Here is a 20,389-nt window from a genome sequence, read left to right on the forward strand (position 1 = left end):
CTTCCCCCTGGGTCCCCTCCTCCTTCCCTGTCTCCTATGGTCCACTCTCCTCTCCTCTCCAACACTTGACTGTACCCATCCACCTGGCTTCACTGTTCACCTTCCAGATATCCTCCTTCCCCTCCCCCTGCTTTTTAAATTCTGGCATCTTCCCCCTTCCTTTCCAGTCCTGATGAAGAGTCTCAGCCTGAAATGTCAACTGTTTGTTCGTTTCCATAGATGCTGCCTGGCCTGCTAAGCTTCTCCAGCATTTCGTGTGTGTGTGCGTTGCCAAGTGAAACAATGTTCCTCCAGGGCCAAAGTGACAAACGTATTACCAGCAGCACACAGCACTGATAGCACGTGTGGTTACGATAGCAGAAAATCATTCAACACGTAGCCCAATGCCCTGAGTGGCATGACCTGTACATGGGATGGTGACCTGGTCCAGCCTGTTCTCCCACTGAGTGAGCACTGAGGGGGACTTTTCGAAGGCCCTTGGACAGGCGAATGGATAGGAAAGATTTAGAAAGGTTTCAAAGTTCTAAGTAAATTTATTATTGGGTACATATATGTCAGCATATACAACCCTGAGATTTGTTTTCTTGTGGGCATACTCTGTAAATCCAAGAGCCATAATAGAATTAATGAAAGACTGCATCCAATAGTGCAGCCAGACAGCTAACGTGCAAAACTCAATAAACTGTACAAATACAAAAAAAGAGAAAAATAAGTGAAGTACATTAGAAATATGCTGAACTAAAAGAGGAAATTGAAAGACGATGGAATATGAACAGGGTATACATTGTCCGGATAGTAATATCTACATGAGGTGCCATCCCAAAGTCACTGCACAACAGCATTAAACAATTAGGGTTACACGGCAATATTTATGTAAATCTTTATGTGAATCTTCAGAAAGCCACAATACTGAACACCACTAGAATAGTCTGAAGGTTCCTAGCAATTGAGAAATGAGTTTGCCTGGCTATGCCTGTACCTCAGGTTTTACCAGCTTGAGCTGAGAAAAAAAACATATTAAATAAATAAATAAATAAATAAGCAATAAGAGTCAAGAACATGAGATGAAGAGTCCTTGAAAGTGAGCCCATTGGTTGTGGGAACATTTCAATGATGGGGTGAGTGAAGTTCTCTCCTCTGATTCAAGAGCCTGATGGTAGAGGGGTAATAACTGTTCCTGAACCTGGTGGTGTGAGTACCAGGGCCCCTGTACCTTCTTCCTGTTGGCAGCAGCAAGAAGAGAGTATGTCCTAGCTGGCGGGGGTCTCTGATGATGGATGCTCCTTTCCTGCGACAGCGTTTTGTGTAGATGTGCTCAATGGCTTTACTCATGATGGACTGAGCCATATTCACTACTTCTTATAGGATTGTACATTCAAGGGCATTGGTGTTTCCATACCAGGTTGTGATTCAGCCAACCACTAGATTCTTCACCACATGAGTTAATCAAAGTAGAAGTTTGGAAATGAGACTGGCTTAGATGGGAATCTGGTCAGCAGAGATCTGATGGGCCGAAGGGTCTGTTTCCATGCTCTATGACCCTTGACTCTCTAAACTAAGGGTTCCCAGCCTGGGGTCCACAGACCTTTTACTTAGTGATATCGGTCCATGCCAATTGTATGAGATGTTCCACACCTTGCTATCATTTTGGAAATTATATGAGAAGCAATGAGACCACTATCAAGGTCATTTTTAGCCTTTTTGGCAAATGACTTGAGTGTGCAATGCTTTTCAAATGCTTCTTTCATCTTCTGGAACCGATTAATACCATAAGTAGTCTTTTCAGGGTGTCTTTTACGGAAGTGTTCCTGCAATCTTGATGGTTTCGCGGTTTCATTAGACAGTACAGAATTACAAATAAGACACATGGGTCACCGCTGATCTGACCGGAATGGAATAAAACCATAATCCAGGTATGTAACATTGTATTGACACACTCTCTGTAGTTTATGTTTCTTAGCAGGATTACAATCAAAGGCTTCACCGCCTTCACACTCCGAGATCGCGCTGCACGTATTTATCCATCGTTAACGGGGCTAAATAAAATTTTAAAAAATTAACACGAACTGCGGATGTCTATTGGATGCTGTGAGTTGACACGTACAGAACGATGCTGAGGAACGGCGAGGCGAAGGTGAAGACGACCACAATGGTGAACATTACGTTGACAAGGATTCAGATTGGAATCGGGATAGAGCCGGTATTCGAACAGCTACCTTTACACTATTCCAGTTAGAACGATTGATTAATCGTGTAAGGTCTCATAATCTCTAAAGATAGTTCTTGACTACACAGATGAGGCCGCGGTCACTTTGGGCATCTCAGGGTCGGCAGCTACACTGATTGGCTCTGTTTCAGTGTTTGGTTCCGGCCAGCGCTGTGTTGTTTTGCGACCTGCTTTCTGTAGATCTGTAGAGAAAGGTGAGAGGGTGTACTTGATTTACCAACGGTTAAGTTGCACGAACTTGTTCCTGCCATGAGTCAAGGGGAACAGTTGGGCACCTTAATTGCTAATTTGCGCATCCCCAATAATTTGGTTGGTGAGGTCGGATTGGAGTGCCGAGTTTCCGACGTGTTGTGAGCATGACTGCTCACTGCCCGCCGAGCTGCGGTTCTTCCTGAGTTTGTTCCAGTGCCTTATCCCTTTTTTTTTGGAAGTGCGCTTTGCCGACGGCCGGTCAGGTCTCACGCCTCAAGTTAGGGTGCCCCTTACTGCCCCCTCAAGAATCTTGAACACTCCCCAACGCATTCTATTTCCCCTAACGCCCCTTTAGAACATGTAACCACCCCGCTGGGAATCGCTGGTTCACAGCATAAAAAAGAAAGGTTAGGATCCTTGCAGGGAAATAAAGCTGTCTCTGCAGAAAAGTCGAAATGGCTGTAGAGCACTGAGTACGTTTTGAGGTGAACTCTGTGAATCCTGGTCCCAGTGAACCCTCCCACCCTCACCAACTCACCAAGAAGTTATCTTCTAACCTGGAGCACCAAGCAATCTGCTGGAGGAGCTCAAGGGGCCGAGGAGCATCGGTGGTGATGTGGTGGCTTTGAAGACAGTCCAGAGGAGATTCACAAGAATGATCCTGAGAATGAAAGGGTTAATGTATGAGGTCTACTCAATGGTTCTGGGCCTGTACTTGCCTGAGTTTAGAAGAATGAGGAGGGAGCTCATTGAAACCTATTGAATATTGAAAGGCCAATACAGAGTGGATGCAGGGAGGATGTTTCCTATAGTGTCGGAGTCTAGGACCTGAGGGCTCAGGATAGAGGGATATCCCTTTAGAACAGCGATGAGGAGGAATTTCTTTAGCCAAAGGGTACTGAATCTGTGGAATTCTTTGTCATAAATGTCCATGGAGGCCAAGTCATTGGGTATATTTAAAGCAAAGGTTGATAAGTTCTTGATTAATCGGGGCATCAAAGGTTAGGGGGAATGGGGTTGAGAGGGATAATAAATCGCCATGATGGAATGGTGGAGCAGATTCAATGCGCTGAATGGCCTAATTCTGCTCCTATGTCATATGTTTATGGAAACCATATTTCATCCCTACGTGTCAACAGGAGACTGAAGAAACTAGAACCCAGAATTAAAGAACAAATTGCTGGAGGAACTCAGCAGGTCAGGCAACGTCCATGGTGGGCTGACTCTCTTCCTCAGCACAGCATAAGGCGTGGGGAGATCACTGGTGGTGGCCTGGCTTCCATCAGTCCAGAATTTAAATGATGTCATTTCCAAAAATAACCAACACCACTTAAGCCCGTTTTAAACCTCTGCTCAGCAATGTAATAACTGTCGAGGAGCACCCTGGCGTGGAGCAGTACAGAAGCATGTAGATAAGTTTACACAACGGTAGGTAGGAATTTGAGGCAACGGATAGCTGGTATCTGTCAGCCAGCTAAATATTTACTTCAGTGTAATAGTCCGTCTGCCTTACTGACACTGAATATGGAGTCCTTTGCTTCATAAATGGGGTTTTTGTGCATCGATGCAATGCGTTAGATGGGGTGTTAATGGAACGTTGACCTTCTCTGAACAGCTCCCTGATGCAAGTTAAATTTTTCAAACCAGCCAGAGACCAAGAGACACGAACACATCAACCTTTCCCTTGGAATGAAAGTCTCTTGAACCGACACGCTGCAGTTTAAAACTCAGTAACAACAAATCAGAGATTTACCCCTACACATCAGGCCAAAAGGACTGGAAGCTGAAGGAACCATTCAGTTTATCGAGATCAACAAATTCATCTTTTCACCCAATCTAGAGAAAAAATAGGTCCCACACCATCAGGCTCAGGAAGTTATTACCCTCAACTATCAGACTCTGAACCAGTGTGGATAACTTCACTCACCACAACTCCAAACTGAGCCTAGGGTCCCAAACCACCAGATTCAGGAACAGTTAATTATCCTACAACCATCAGGCTCCTGAACCAGCTTGAATAACTTCACCCACCTCAACATCAAGGACTCCCACCATCCAGGCCATGATCTCTTCTCACTGCTGCCATCAGGAAGAAGGCACAGGAGCCTTAGGACTCATACCACCAGGTTCAGGAATAGTTATTACCCCTCAATCATCAGGCTCTTGACACAGCCTTTACTCACCTCAACTCTGAACCGATTCCACAAACTATGGACTCACTTTCAATGACTCTACAGCTCATGTGCTCAGCATCAGTTATAAGTTTTTTTTTGTATTTACAAAGTTTGACTTCTTTTGCAAATTGGTTGCTTGTCATCTCTGAGTGTAGTTTTTCATTGATTCCTGTGTATTTCTTTCTATCTACTGTGAACACCCGCAAGAAATTGAATCTCAGGGTCCTATATGGTGACATATACATAGAAATATAGAAATCTACAGCACATGTTGTGCCAACCATGTAACCTACTCGAGAAACTGCCTAGAATTTCCCTAGCGCAAAGCCCTCTATTTTTCAAAGCTCCAAGTACCTATCTAAGAGTCTCTTAAAAAAAGACCCTACTGTATCCACTTCTACCACCGTTGCTGGCAGTACCTTCCACGCACCCACCACTCTGTGTGAAAAACTTACCACTGACATCCCCTCTATACCTACTTCCAAGCACCTTAAAACTATACCTCTTCATGTTAGCCATTTTAGCCCTGGGAAAAAGCCTCTGGCTATCCACGCAATCAATGCCTCTCAACGTCTTATACACCTCTATCAGGTTACCTCTCATCCTCTGTCGCTCCAAGGAGAAAAGGCCGAGTTCACTCAACCTATTCTCATAAGGCATGCCCTCCAATCCAGGCAACATCCTTGTAAATCTCCTCCGCATTTTCTATATAGTATTCTCATCTTTCCTGTAATGAGGTGACCAGAACTGAACACAGTACTCCAAGCAGGGTCTGACCAAGATCTTATATAGCTGTAACATTACCTCACGGCTCTTGAATTCATTCCCATGGTTGATGAAAGGCAACACACCATATGCCTTCTTAACAACACCGTCAACCTGCACAGCAGCTTTGACTGTCCTATGGACAAAGACCCCAAGATCTCACTGATCCTCCACACTGCCAAGAACCTTACCATTAATATTATATTCTTCAGATTTGACCTACCTAAATGAACCACTTCACACGTAACTGGGTTGAACTCCATCTGCCACTTCTCAGCCCAGTTCTGCAATCTATTGATGTCACTGTAACCTCTGACAACCCTCCAGACTATCCACAACATCCCCAACTTTTGTATCATCATCAGACTTACTAATCCACCCTTCTACTTCCTCATCCAGGTCATTTATAAAAATCACAAAGAGGCAGGGTCCCAGAACAGATCCCTGCAGAACACCACTGGTCACAGTCCTTCATGCAGAATACAAACCGTCCACAACCACCCTTTGCCTTCATGTTCAACCCAATTCTGGATCCACAAAGAAAGTCCTCCTTGGATCCGATGCCTCTTTACTTTCTGAAGGAGCCTTGCATGGGGAACCTTATCAAATGCCTTACTGAAGTCCATATACACTACATCTACTATTCTATCTTTTGTTACTTCCTTAAGGAATTCAAACAGGCTTGTAAGGAATGACCTGCGCTAGACAAAGCCATGCTGACTATCCCTAATCAGATTATGTCTCTCCAAATGCTCATAAATCCTGCATCTCAGGATCTTCCCCAAAAACTTGCCTACCACTTAAGTCAGACTCACTGGTCTATAATTTCATGGGTTATCTCTACTCCCTTTCTTGAACAAGGGAACTACATTTGCGAACTTCCAGTCCTTTGGTATTTCTCCCACCCCTGTTGATGATGCAAAGATCATCACCAGAGGCTCAGCAATCTCCTCCCTTGCTTCCCATAGTAACCTGGGGTATATCTCATCTGGTCCCAGTGACTTATCTAACTTAATACCTTTCAAAAGCTCCAGCACATCCCTTTTCTTAATGTCTGTATGCTCCAGTGCTTCAGGCCGCTTTAAGTCATCCCCACAATTGCCAAGGTACGTATGTACTTTGATAATAAATTTACTTTGAACTTTGAACTTAAGGATCACTGTGGCTGCCTATGTGTGGAGCTGTAAGAGATGGGCTAGATCTGAAATGAATATTCCTCATCTGTATGTATGGTGCAGAAGAGGTTCACCAGAATGCTGCCTGGATTAGAGAGCGTGAGCCATAAGGAGAGGTGGGAGAAACTTGTGTTTATTTTCTCTGGAGTACCAGAGGTTGATGAGACACCATTTAGCACATGTAAGTATGATAGCAGGAAAACATACAGTCACAAATAAGTATCACCCAAGCCCTGAGTGCCATGGCCTGTAAGTTGATGAAGCATGGTATGTTGTCCTGGAGCCACATTTCCACAAGAATAAACCCATAGCAGTTCCTCATCTCACCGTGGGTCATTTGCCGCCCAAGAAAATCCATCTTGTCTTCCACCAAGTGAACACTGGAGGGCAGCACGGACACCAGCACACCCGCCACGCCGCTGCTCTCTCCCACACCGCCTCCGGCATCTCCTCCCTGGGCAGCGGCAACAAGCAACCGGACAGCATGAGGGCCTGATCTGTGCAACAGCCGCAACCACGCAGCTCCCCTGCTGTCAGTCTCACCAATAAACCAGAGAAATGTACCTGCAGAATTCAACATCACCGATGTCCAACAGGGACTGGTTACTAGTTTAACAGGAAATAACACTTAATATTCCATTAGGATAGCCTCCAACCTAATGGCATGAATATCGATTTCTCCTTCTGGTTAAAACAAATTCCCTCCCCCTTCTCTCTTTCTGTATTCCTCACTCTGTCCTCTTACATCACCTCACCTGCCTATCACCTCCTCTGGTGGCCCTCCTCCTTCCCTCTCTCCTATGGTTATTCTCATAGTCATTGAGAAGTACAGCACAGAAACAGGCCATTTGGCACATCTAGTCCATGCCGAAACCATTTAATCAGCCTACTCCTATTGAGCTGCACCAAGACCATAATCCTCCATACCTCTACTATCCATGTACCTATTCAAACTTCTCTTATACATTAAAATTGAGCTCACATGCATCACTAGTGCTGGCAGCTCATTCCACACTCTCATCACCCTCTGAATGAAGAGGATTCCCCTCATGTTCCCCTTAAACTTCCCTTCACTCCTTCTCCTCTCCTATCAGATTCCTTCTAGCATCCTCCTTCCCCTCCTCCCAACTTCTTTATTCTGGCGTCCTCCCCCTATCATTCCCAGTGCTGAAAAAAGGTCTTGATCGGAAACACCAACTGTTTGTTCAATTCCATGGATGCTACTTGACCTGCTGAGTTCCTCCACCATTTTATGTGTGTTGCTCTGGATTTCTAGCATCTGCAGACATTTTTGTGCTTACGATTTAATTACTCATTGAATTAGTTCATCTCAACACTGTGCACCAAAGAGATTGTTCCTGTACTGTACCATTCTATGTTCTAAGGAATTAAAAGGTATGAAGAGTAATCACCATCATTATCATCATTATGTGCTGTGTCGTACTGATGTGGGCGATCATGGTCTTTCCATGACCATGATGGTTCTTGGCAAATTTTTCTTTAGAAGTGGTTTGCCATTGTCTTCTTCTGGGCAATGCCTTTACAAGACGGGTGACCGCAGCCATTATCAATACTCTTCAGAGATTGTCTGCCTGGTGTCAGTGGTCACATGACCAGGACTTGTGATCTGCACCAGCTGCTCAAACGACCGTCACCACCTGCTCCCATGGTCACCTGACCCTGATCCGGTGGGAGGGGGAGCGGTTTGCTAAGCAGGTGCTACACCTTGCCCAAGGGTGACCTGCAGGTAGTGGAGGGAAGGAGCACCGTACACCTCCTTTGGTAGAGACACGTCTCCATCCTGCCACCCAAGTGAATAGTAAAAGTGGAATGGCACTGTAGCCCAGTGGTTAACACAACGCTTTAAAGTATCAGCGACCCGGTTCAATTCCTGATGCTGCCTGTGAGGAGTTTGCACGTTCTCCCCGTTGCTGCGTGGCTTTCCTCCAGGTGCTCCGGTTTCCTCCCACATTCCAAGGATGTATGGATTGGGGTTAGTAAAGGAGAGCTTAGTGGGCATTCGGTGTCACTTTGGCGGCCCAGTCAATGGCAGGAGCAGCACAGAGAGGAGTAGATAAAAGTACAGAATGGACAAGTGGAGCGGCCATTGTTGGAGTGGGCCAGTGGTGAGAGTGGGAGTGTCAAAGCAGGAGAATGAGGAGGTTATCGATCGGAGTTACAGGGAAGTAATCTCCACTAAGTTGCTGGAGGCGAGTAGCTGGGTGACTGTCAGGAGAAGGAACGGAACGGTGAAGGCAGTTAGTGCAGAGCACCCTGTGGCCATTCCCCTCAATAATGAGTATACTGTTTTGGATACTGTTGTGAGGGATGACCTGCCAGGGAAATGCCACCGAGAGCAGGTTACTGACACTGAGGTGTCTGTGGTGCAGAAGGGAAAGAGGGAGAAGAGGGGCGCGGTAGTGATAGGGGACTCAATAGTCAGAGGAACAGGCAGGAGATTCTGTGGAAGTGAATAGGACATCTGGATGGTATGTTGCCTCCCAGATGCTAGGGTCAGGGATGCCTCAGATCACGTCCACAGCATTTTGGAGGGGGAAGGAAAGCAGCCAAATGTCCTGGTACATACTGGTACCAATGACATAGGAAGGAAAAGCAATGAGGTCCTGAAAAGAGAATTTAGGGAACTAGGCAGAAAGCTGAGAAGCAGGACCTCCCACGTAGTATTGTCTGGATTGCTGCCTGTGCCACACACCAGTGAGGGCAGGAACAGGATGATTTGGCAGATAAATGTGTGGCTGAGAGGCTGGGGCAGAGGGCAGGGTTTCAGGTTTTTGGATCATTGGGGGAAGTATGACCTGTTCAAAAGTGATGGGTTGCTCCTGAACCCAAGGGAGACCAATATTCTTGCAGGCAGGTTTGTTAGAGCTGTTGAGGAGGGTTTAATCTAATTTGGCAGGGGAATGGGAACTGATTGAAGTGACTCAGGATAGGATGGATGGTAAAAAAAGCAAAGATAGCGTGCAGTCAGATTGTCAGGAAGGGCAGGCAGATGATAGAACCAAATTGTAGCTAGCAGGGTGAGTACCAGTGCATTAGGATGCAGAATCAAAAAGGAAAACATATACAGTACTCAAAGTGTTATATCTCAATGCACAGGGTATAAGAAATAAGTTAGATAATCTTGTGCACTATAACAGATTGTCAGGTATGATGTTGTGGCCATCACTGAATCATGGTTGAAGGATGGTTGTAGTTGGGAGCTGAATGTCCAAGGTTACATGTTTTAGCAGAAGGATAGGAAGGCAGGCAGAGAGGGTGGTGTGGCTCTGCTGGTAAAGACCATAAGTCCATAAGACAAAGGAGCAGAAGTAGGCCATTCGGCCCATCGAGTCTGCTCCACCATTTTATCATGAGCTGATCCATTTTCTCCTATTTAGTCCCACTCCCCTGCCTTCTCACAATAACCTTTGATGCCCTGGCTACTTAGATACCTATCAATCTCTGCCTTAAATACACTCAATGACTTGGCCTCCACTGCTGCCCGTGGCAACAAATTCCATAGATTCACCACCCTCTGACTAAAAAAATGTCTTCGCATTTCTGTTCTGAAAGGGCGCCCTTCAATCCTTAAGTCATGCCCTCTCGTACTAGACTCCCCCATCATGGGAAACAACTTTGCCACATCCACTCTGTCCATGCCTTTTAACATTTGAAATGTTTTTATGAGGTCTCCCCTCATTCTTCTAAACTCCAAGGAACACAGTCCAAGAGTGGACAAACGTTCCTCATATGTTAACCCTCTCATTCCCAGAATCATTCTAGTGAATCTTCTCTGTACCCTCTCCAACATCAGCACATCCTTTCTTAAATAAGGAGACCAAAACTGCCCACAGCACTCCAAGTGAGGTCTCACCAGCGCCTTATAGAGCCTCAACATCACATCTCTGCTCCTATACTCTATTCCTCTAGAAATGAATGCCAACATTGCATTCGCCTTTTTCACTACTGACTAAAGAATGGCATCAAATCATTAAAAAGATGTGACACAGGATTGGAATAAGTTGAATCCTTATTGGTTGAGTTAAGAACTTCAAGGGTAAAAGGATCCTGATGGCAGTACAGGCCTCCAAACAGTAGCTGGGATGTGAGCTACAGGTTACAATGGATAATAGAAAAGGCATGTCAAAAGGGCAATGTTATGATAGTCAAGGAAAATTTTAACATGCAGGTGGACTGGGAAAATCAGTTTGGTAATGGATCCCAAGCGAGTGAATTTGTTGAATGCCACGAGACAGTTTTTTAGAGCAGTTTGTCATTAAGCCTACAAAGCGATTAGCTATACTGGATCTGGTGTTATGATATGAACCGGAGGCGATTAGGGAGCTTAAGGTAAAAGAACCCTTAGGAGACAGTGATCACAATATGATCGAGTTCAATTTGAAATTTGATAGGGAGAAAGTGAAGTCTGACATAGCAGTATTTCAATGAAGTGAAGGAAATTACAGTGGTTTGAGAGAGCAGCTGGCCAAAGTAAATTGGAAGGAAGTGTTGGCAGGGATGACCGCGGAGCAGCAATGGTTTGAGTTTCTGGGAGAATGAGGAAGGTGCAGGATAGAAGTATTCCAAAGATACTCAATTGGCAAAATAGTACAACCGTGACTGACATGGGAAATCAAAGCTAATCTAAAAGCAAAAGAGAAGGTATATAATAAAGCAAAAATTAACAGGAAGATAGAGGATTGGGAAGCTTTTAAAAACCTACAGAAAGCAGCTAAAAGAATCATTAGGAGGGAAATGATGAAATATGAAAGCAAGCTAGCAAACAATATCAAGATGGATAGAAAAAGCTTTTTCCAGTATATAAAAAAGAGAGATGAGAGTGGATATAGGACCACTAGAAAATGAGGCCAGAGAAATAATAATGGGGGACAAGGAGATGGCAGATGAAGTGAATGAGTATTTTGCATCAGTCTTCACTGTGGAAGACACAAGCAGTGTGCAGTGTTGAAGGGTGTGAGGGAAGAGAAGTGGGTGCAGTTACTATTACAAGGGAGAAAGTGCTCAAAAAGCTGAAAGACCTAAGGGTACATAAGTCACCTGGACCAGATGAACTGCTCCCTGAGGTTCTGAAAGAGGTAGCATTAGAGATTGTGGTGGCCTCAGAAGTGATCTTTCAAGCATGCGGGCTGGCATAGTTCTGGGGGAACCTCAGTGGTTGGGAAGATGTTGGAGTCAATTGTTAAGGATGAGGTTATGGAGTACTTGGTGACTCATGACAAGATAGGACAAAGTTAGCATTGTTACCTTAAGGGAAATACTTGCTTGATGAAGCTGTCAGAGTTCTTCGAGGAGATTACGAGTAGGATAGATAAATGGGATGCAGTGGATTGTTGTATATTTGGATTTTCAGAAGGCCTTTGACAAAGTGCCTCACATGAGGCTGCTTACCAAGTTAAGAGTCCATGGTATTACAGGAAATTTACTGGCATGGTTAGAGCATAGGCTGATTAGCAGGAAGCAGTGAGTGGGAATAAAAGGATCTTTCTATGCTGTATATAAATGATTTAGATGATGGAATTGATGGCTTTGTTGCCAAGTTTGCAGGTGATATGAAGATTGGTGGAGGGGCAGGTAGTGTTGAGGAAACAGGTAGGCTACAGGAGGACTTAGTCAGATTAAGAGAATGGGCAAGAAAGTGGCAAATGAAATACAGTGTAGGAAAATGCATGGTTATGCACTTCAGTAGAAGAAATAAATGTGCAGACTATTTTCTAAGTGGGGGAAAAAAATCCAAAAACCTGAGATGCAAAGGGACTTTTGTTAACTTGCAGGTTGAGACGGAGATGAGGAAGGCAAATGCAATGTTAACATTCATTTCCAAGAGGTCTAGAATATAAGAGAAATGATGTGTTTCTGAGGCTTTATGATACACTGGTGAAGCCTCAGCTTGTATTGTGAACAGTTTTGGGCTCGTTATTTAAGAAAAGATGTGCTGGCATTAGAGCTGGTTCAAAAGAGGTTTAGAAGGATGATTCCTGGAATGAAAGGATTATCATACGAGGAACATTTGATATCTCTGGGTCTGTACTCATTGGAATTTAGAAAAATTGTGGGGAGGAGAGGTGGATCTCAGTGAAACATTTTGAATATTGAAAGCGTGTAGATGTGGAAAGGATGTTTCCCATGGTGGAGGAGTCTAAGACAAGAGCCTCAGGATAGAGGGACATGTGGAAACATTTCTCTAGCTAGAGAGAAATGAATTTGTAGAATTCGTTACCACAGGCAGCCGTGGAGGCCAGGTCATTGAGTGTATTTAAGACGGCGATTTATATGTTCTTGATTCGCCATGACATCGAAAGTTATGGGGAGAAGGCCAGAAAGTGGGACTAAGGAGAGGAAAATATTAAATGGTGGTGCAGACTCGATGGGCCAAATGACCTAATTCTGCTCCTATGTCTTATGGTTTTATGGACACTTGCAGGCTGGCCCTAGGAAATCCTTGGACTATGTTGGCCTTTGATGCAAATGACACATTTTTCTGCATCCTTGCCTTCGATATCTCGATGCATACATGATCTTTACCAGGCGGAGGTGCTGCCTGAATTAAATCACAGTGAGATGGATAAGCCCTTGAGCCTGACCAAGTCTACCCAAGGACCTTGTGGGATGCCAGGGAAGAAATTGCAGGGGCCCTGTGGAAATATTTGTATCTTCCTCAGCCGAAGATGAGGACCGGAGGGTAGCTCATGTTGTGCCTTCATTCGAGGGTTGCAGGGCAAGCCGGGCAACTCCAGGCTGCTGAGCCTAATGTCGGTGGTGGGAAAGTTACTGGAAGGCTTTCTGAGGGGACTACCTGCACTTGGATAGGCAAGGCCAGTTAGAGATAGGTAGCATGCCTTTGTGCGTGGTAAATCTACCCCACAAGTTTACCACACGACTGTCATACTGGAGTCCTTGCTGGGTTGGGGGCTGGCCCCGCCCATTGGTGCTGCCCTCTAGTGTTCATTCGGTGGAAGACAAGCTGGATTGTGTTCATCTGTGGCTGCACTAGTGTGTGATGACTGGACTGTTGAGCGCTCATTCTTGCTAGCAACGTTCCATGCACCATCAGTCTGCAGGCCATGATACCCAGGAGCCTGGTCTATGTTATTTTATGTGACTGCATGTTTTTCTTCTATTGTAGTTATATATGCTATATGTGCCTTGTGTTGTGTGCTGTTGGTACTGTGTTTTGCACCTTGGTCCCAGAGAAATGAAGCTTCGTTTGGCTGTTGGTTGAATAACAATAAACTTAGCTTTGAACTTGAAGTTTGATTATGTCTACATGGACTTTAGCAAAAGGCTTTTGACAAGGTCTCATGTGTTAGTGTGGACTGGAATGTGACGTTGCGGGGATCCAGGGCTAGCCAGCCAATTGCGTACAGAATTGGTTTGGGGGTAGGAGACAGAGGGTGGGAGTGAATGATTATTATTCAGACAGAAGGCCAGTGAGCAGTGGTGTGCCATAAAGATTGGTGCTGTGTTCACTCTTGCTTGTTGTGTATATTCACATTTCAGGTGACAATGCTAGTTACATCGTTAGTAAGATTACCGACGACTCCAAAATTATGGAGTAGTGGACAGTTGAAGAGGGTTATCTTCAGTTCCAAGGGGATCTAGACCGACCTGGGCTGGAGAACGGCAAATGGAATTTAACTCAGACAAGTGTGAGATGTTACACTTTGTCACATTAAACCAGGGCAGGAGGCGCACCTTAAAGGGTAGGGCCCTGCAAAGCTCTGATAAAACAGAGTGAACCAGAGGTGCATGTGCACCATGTTGGCCTGTGGTGTTTCAGCTTGGAACATGGTTGTACAGCGGGGAGTGCTGATGCCACACAACTCCAGGTCTTTTCTGCTACCTCAGCAAAGCAGCCAGTATAATCAAACACCTTACTCACCCTGGGCATTCTCTTTTCTCCCCCCACCCCTCATGTCGAGTCAGGCAGGAAGTATAAAACCCTGAAAGCATGTATCAGCAGGCTCAAGGGCAGCTTCTACCTCACTGTTATAAGTTCAAAGTAACTTTACAATCAAAGTACATAAATGTCACCATATACAACCCCGAGATTCATTTTCTTGCAGGCATACTCAGTAAATCCGTATTAGCATAATAGGCAGAATAGAAATCAATCGAAGACCACACCAGCTTGGACATTCAACCAGTGTGCAGAATATAACAAACTGTGCAAAAACAAAAAAGAAGAAATAGTAATAATAAACAAATAAACAATAAATGTCGACAACATGAGATGAAAGTGACTCCATAGGTTGTGGGAACATTTCAATGATTGGGCAAGTGAAGTTGAGTGAAGTTATCCCCTCGGCTCGAAAGCCAAAGGGGCTGATTGTTCCTGAACCTGGTGGTGTGACTACTGAGCAATTCTCTCATACAGGGGTTCCCAACCTGCTTCGTGGTATTGGTCCATGGCATGAAAAAAAAGGTTGTGAACCCATATGATGGATTCCTGACCTCAGAATCTACCTTGTTGTGGCCCTGCATCTCATCATCCACCTGTGCAGCATCTCCTCTGTAGCTGTGGAACTTCAGACTTCATTTTGCATTCTGTGGTTGTTTTGCCTTGTTCTACCTCAATACACTGTGTGATGATCTGATCTGTGTGAACAGTGTGCAAGACAAGTTTTTTCTCTGTATCTGGGAACATGAGACAATAGTATACCACTTCCAGTTCCTGACCCACAGTACTGAATGGTGGAGATTGTACACTTTCCCAGTATTGCCCACCCCACAACTTTAAGTTGCCCCCAGTCTGTGGGTGAGGGTAGAGTTTGGAGAGTTGATGGGGATGTGGGGAGAATTGGAAATGTGAGAGAGAACTGATCACAGCAACAGGTGCTGTTAAAAAAAGAGAACTTAAAGGCATTACGAGCTCGTAGAATTCTTGCTGAAGGCCATTCAGCCCAGCTGTCTGTACTGGCCCTTTGCAGAGCAATCTCCTCAGCCCCCTCTCCAGACCCTCCCCCCGACTCCCTTTAGCGCCTCTCGACTTCTTCACCCACCCCTCCCTATACTCTCCTCTACTCCCTCCCCCTCCCCTCACTCCTCCTCCTCCCCTCCTTCTCTCTCTCTTACATAGACCAACTCTACTCCCTCTCTGTCCCCCTCCTCTCTCTTCACCCTCCCTACAACCCCTCCCCCTCCCTACAACCCTTCCTCCCTCTTCATCCTCCCTACAACCCCTCCCTCACGTACACCAACTCCCCTCACTACTACCCCTATCTCTTTCCCTCACATACACTAGTTCCCCTCACCTCGCCCCTCTCCCCTACGTACTCAATCTCCTCTCCCTCTTCCCCCCACTCCCTCCCTCTGCCCTCTCCTCTCCTACCCAAACATCTTTTAGCCAAAATCTCGCACCATCTTCCGTCTCCCCTTCCCTCAGCCACCCCCATCACCACCTCCACTTCCTCACCCTCACTCCCGCGGCCGGAGGGCGGGAGGCGGTGCTGCGGGGAGGGGCGATCCGGATCCCGGGGGAGGGGCAGCGGGCGGGTGGACGGAGCGAGCCGGCGCTGCGGAGCGGGAGGGAAGTTTGGTGGCGGCCGAGGATGAGTGGGGAGTGAACGGAGCCGGGGAGCCGGGGAGCCGGGCTGCCGGCCGGACGCCGACCTGTTGTGGAGATGCCTTTCGCTGTGCTCCTGCTCCTCGCCGCCCTCACGCTCCTGCCCCGACCGGAGGCGTTACCGGCCTGGGACACCGACACAACGGCGGGGATGGTAAGTGGAGACGGGACCGGCCGCCGGAACCGGGCAGTGCGCCGGGGGAACGGGAGCGTGAGTGAGATTCTTTCGGTCAGTCCGCGTCCCTTCTCCAGCCACCCCCTCCCTCCGGTCCTCATCTCTCCTCCAATTCTTCCTTAACCCCAGATCCTTCCTCGATCCTCACCGATCTCTTCTCAACTCCCCCCCCAGTTGTTCCTGAACCCCCACCGTTCCTTCCTGAACCCCGTGTCGATCCTTAGTCCTCCTCAATTCCCCCTCACCTCTCCTGCAATCCTTCCTGAACTCCCGATGCGTCCTCAGTCCTCACCGATCCCCCCCCCTCAACTCATCTCCAATCCTTTAACCCCCACCGTTCCTTCCTCTACCCAGGCTCCAGCTTCAACCCTCCCCGATACCTACCCAACCCTCCTCAAGCTCCATCCAATTCCTCCTCAACCTTCCTCGATCCCTTCACCTCCCCATCCCTCCTCAACCCTCGCCAATCCTTTCTCAACGCCCCCAATCCCTCCTCAACCCTCCTCGATCCCTTCTCAACCAGACCCCCGATTTCTCCTGAACCCCCTTCCGATGTTTCTTCAACCCCGTCCATTCCCGAATCTAATCTTCCTCCAATCCCCCTTTAAATCCCCCCCGCCAGCCCTGTTTCCCCTCAACCCTCCTCTACCAAAACACAACGTTCTTCTCAAACCTCCTCAGATCCGCCTCCCTCCACCACTTTTCCAGACCTCAACCCCTCCAGTCCCTTCTCAACCCTCTTCCACCCTCGACCAAACTTCAACCCCGTCTCCTCAAACCCTATGTTCCAATCCTCAATCCTCTCCACAAACCCATTCAATCTCTCCCCAATCCTCCCCACTAATCCCACTACTCTCTCGTCTAACACCTCCGAGCCTGGACCTTCCTCAAAACCTCAATACTCCCTTCAAACTCCCTCCCTCCATCTTTCCTCAAGCTCCGTCCGATCCATCTCCAAATCTCAATGCTCCAACCCCTCCCATCCCATCTCCACCATCCAATCCTTACCTCAACAACTTCCTCAACCCCCGTAATGTCTCTCCAAACCTCAACTCTCTTCCAATTTTCCTCCCAAACACTCCGCCAACTTGAACCCCCTTTAAAAGCCTCGATCCCTCCATAACCCCCCAACCTCTCGTTCCTCTGTCCAACCCTCCAGGCGCCTCTCCAGTCCACTTGTTCCGCGGACCCGGCGGCGAGTGTTCGGCGATGGCGGCGGGAGGACGTGTGTTGCGACCGGCTGTGAAATGGCGAGGGAGGGTGGGGCTTGGACTTCGTAAATTCAGTGTGTAGCTCCCGTTAACTTGTCTGAAGGGTGAAGGAGCGCCTGGGGCTTGTCGCTGGCGGAGAGGGGGAGCCCCGGCCCCCGTCCGCATAGCCCCGGCACTCCAAGAGCACTTGGCCGGGAGCTGCAGTTTGCCGAACCTGGTGAAAATGTTGGAGATTGATTTCATCTCTCACCCACTGAAACCGATCTCCTCACCCCCATCTTCTGCATCCCCGACTGTCTTGAAATGGAGCCCCTGTGTTTTTTTTTCGTTTCAAAAGCCCCCCACTAACCCTTCGGAAACGTCTTATGCTGGTCCTGAAATCGCAGGTGTTGGTGGTGGGCGGGGGTCGTGTACATTGACTAGCGACCCTTCCCACACGGAGAGCCGCATGTACCGGCTGTCTCTCCCTTTGAGTGTCTGTTCGTGCGGCTGGCGGCACGTCTCATTTCACGGAGGGTTTGGGAGGAGAATTGGAGGGGCAGGTTTTGATGGTTGGGTAGGATTTAAAGTTTGGAGGTGGTTTGAGGGTTGGAGGACCATTGAGATTTGGAGATGAATTGGACGGGACTTGAGGAAAGGGGGGAGAGGGTGAAGGGAGCACTGAGGTTTTGAGGAGGGTCTAGGCTTGGATGGGTTTGAGGAGGGAGTTGATGGGACTTGAGGGATTGGAGGGGTTTGAGGGGAGGACTGAGGACTGGAGGAGGAACATGAATCATAAGGGGTTTGAGGAGATTGGGTTGAGGTTTGGTTGAGGGTAGAAGAGAGGTGAGAAGGGTTGAGGAGGTATTGAGGGTGTTGAGGGGGATTGAAGGGAGCTTGGGGGGGGGCGCTGAACGGTCTCCCGGACCTCTCTTTTATATCCTGACCCAAGGGTTAGGATAGTATTCACCCCTGGGGAGTGTCTTCCAACCCCTCCTGCCTCCTCCTCTCCTGTGAACTGCCCCGTTTCCCGGAGACCCCTCCCCTACATTCCCAATTCCCTCTCCCCACTACATATCCCCGTACAGACACCTTTAAGCCACCAGCAGTTGGATAGAAACGGTGGGATGCGGTACGAGTGGGGGTCATCGGTGAATGTCCTTTCTTAAAGATTGGTGTCTTTAAGGGCTTCCCCTTCTCACTTTGAATGACTCACCTCATGCTTTCAATATTTATTATTATTATTATTTCCTTTTGTGCTTGTATAATTTGTTGGCTTTTGCAGACTGGTTGTTTGCCCTCTAGCGCGAGGTCTTTCATGGAGTCTGTTGCGTTTCTTGTATTTACTGTGAATGTCCGCAAGAAAATGAGTCTTGGAGTAGTGTATGTCTCCTTTGATGATAAATTTACTCCAAACTTTATCTGTGGCCAACCAGTCTTGCTCGGTGCTGATCGGGGACTGAGGGAGGGTAGTTGTGAAGTGTGGGGAGATGGTACTTTCTGAGGGCTCCTGTGTGCAGTGGGACCTGTCAGGCCACCGCAGTGAGACAGCCATAATACTCCCCATTCTGGGGGTGGGGGGGAAGGACGGTGGTAGGGGTAACTAAATCTCAACCGCCAGTCTGAAGCTTCTGGGGCCGGAGATTACAACATCCAGGGATGCTTGGGTAGTGAGGGATGGGCCAGGAGTTCCATTGTCCAGGGGAACTCAGGCAGAGAGGGATGGGCAGTGGCAGAACCTTGGAGCTGCATCTTGCATTTCAAAGACATTTCATTGGCTGACAGGCATTCAGTGATATTGTGAAAAGCAACGTATAAATAATGTGTGTGTGTGTGTGTGTGTGTGGTGAATTCCGCCATGGATGGACCCAATCCCGGCTGCAGGAGGAGGAGTGTTGGGCATGGGAGCTAGCAAATGCATCCTGTAAAATCCCAGTGCCAACAGAAGCTCCAAAGACATCGTCCCTAGGAGAGGAAGAATCTTCAAAGATGGGCTACAAGCTGGGAACAGTTTGAAAGACTGGCCCAGGAGAGAGCACTCTGGTGAACCTGCCATTGGCGGCCGAGGCCCCAGCAGGAGTGGATGGGCTTAGGAAGGAAGGAAGTGTGTGTGGCTGGTTGGCGGATTAGTGTTAGACAAGAATGATTGAGTAGTCATTGGGGTGAGACGTCTACCTGCCTACCCTTGGGTGTTTGTGCTCCCAGTCTAACCACACTGCTACGAATCCCTGCAAAAATTCATCCCTCACAATTAACCATTGAATCTCCAAAACCACCAGCCAGTAATTTGCCACTTTTACGGAGGGGAAGAGGTGAGATAACTCCAGTGTAAAGTAGCTGTGACTGGCTGCGTTCAACACTACGACCCTGTCGGAGATGGTGAAGCTGTTGTGCTTCTTGGAGGTTGGATCTTAGGGTCAGAATCCGGTAACGCTGAATAAATTTTTATTTCAATATTAATGAGCAATGTGAGAAGTTTCAGAATATGTGCTCTTCCAGAATGTATCTGTATTAATCTAAGAGCTCTTTATATCCAGGATAATAAGTCTTCAATTTCCACCCTTAAATAGCTGTTGAGTCATGATCATTCAGTCTGCTCGATAACTTCTCACACAAAATGTTGGAGGAACTTAGCAGGTTTAAAGTTCAAAGTAAATTTATTATCAAAGTACATGTATGTCACCAAATACAACCCTGAGATTCATCTTTTTGTGCGTATTCACAATAAATCCAACAACCATAACAGAATCAATGACAGACCGCACCCAGCAGGGTGGAATAAACAACTATGTGCAAATATAAAAAGAAAGAAATTATAATAAATGTTGAGGACATGAAATGAAGAGTACTTAAAAGTGAGTCCGTAGGTTCTGGGAACAGTTGAGCGATGGGGTGAGTGAGGTTATCC

General features: G+C 47.0%; 1 protein-coding gene and 1 long non-coding RNA gene across 3 annotated transcripts in view; one reads left to right on the plus strand and one right to left on the minus strand.

The window, feature by feature from the left end:
• Nucleotides 1–1,926: 1,926 nt before the first annotated feature.
• LOC134359702 (uncharacterized) lies at nucleotides 1,927–15,118 on the minus strand. The gene is made up of 3 exons (XR_010021180.1): nucleotides 15,018–15,118; nucleotides 2,958–3,080; nucleotides 1,927–2,409 (listed from the first exon to the last, which is right to left on the minus strand). It is a non-coding gene; the product is annotated as an uncharacterized LOC134359702 (long non-coding RNA).
• A 929-nt stretch (nucleotides 15,119–16,047) lies between these two features.
• The window catches only part of mmp17a (matrix metallopeptidase 17a), a 139,325-nt gene continuing 134,983 nt past the window's right edge, over nucleotides 16,048–20,389 (plus strand). For both annotated transcript variants that reach the window (XM_063073207.1, XM_063073208.1), the window contains exon 1: nucleotides 16,048–16,270. In XM_063073207.1, the coding sequence (XP_062929277.1) occupies nucleotides 16,175–16,270 (96 nt within the window). In that variant the 5' untranslated portion in view covers nucleotides 16,048–16,174. The remainder of the gene's footprint in view (nucleotides 16,271–20,389) is intronic.

Source organism: Mobula hypostoma, chromosome 21 (assembly GCF_963921235.1).
Source record: "Mobula hypostoma chromosome 21, sMobHyp1.1, whole genome shotgun sequence".
NCBI classification, from domain to species: Eukaryota; Metazoa; Chordata; class Chondrichthyes; order Myliobatiformes; family Myliobatidae; genus Mobula; species Mobula hypostoma.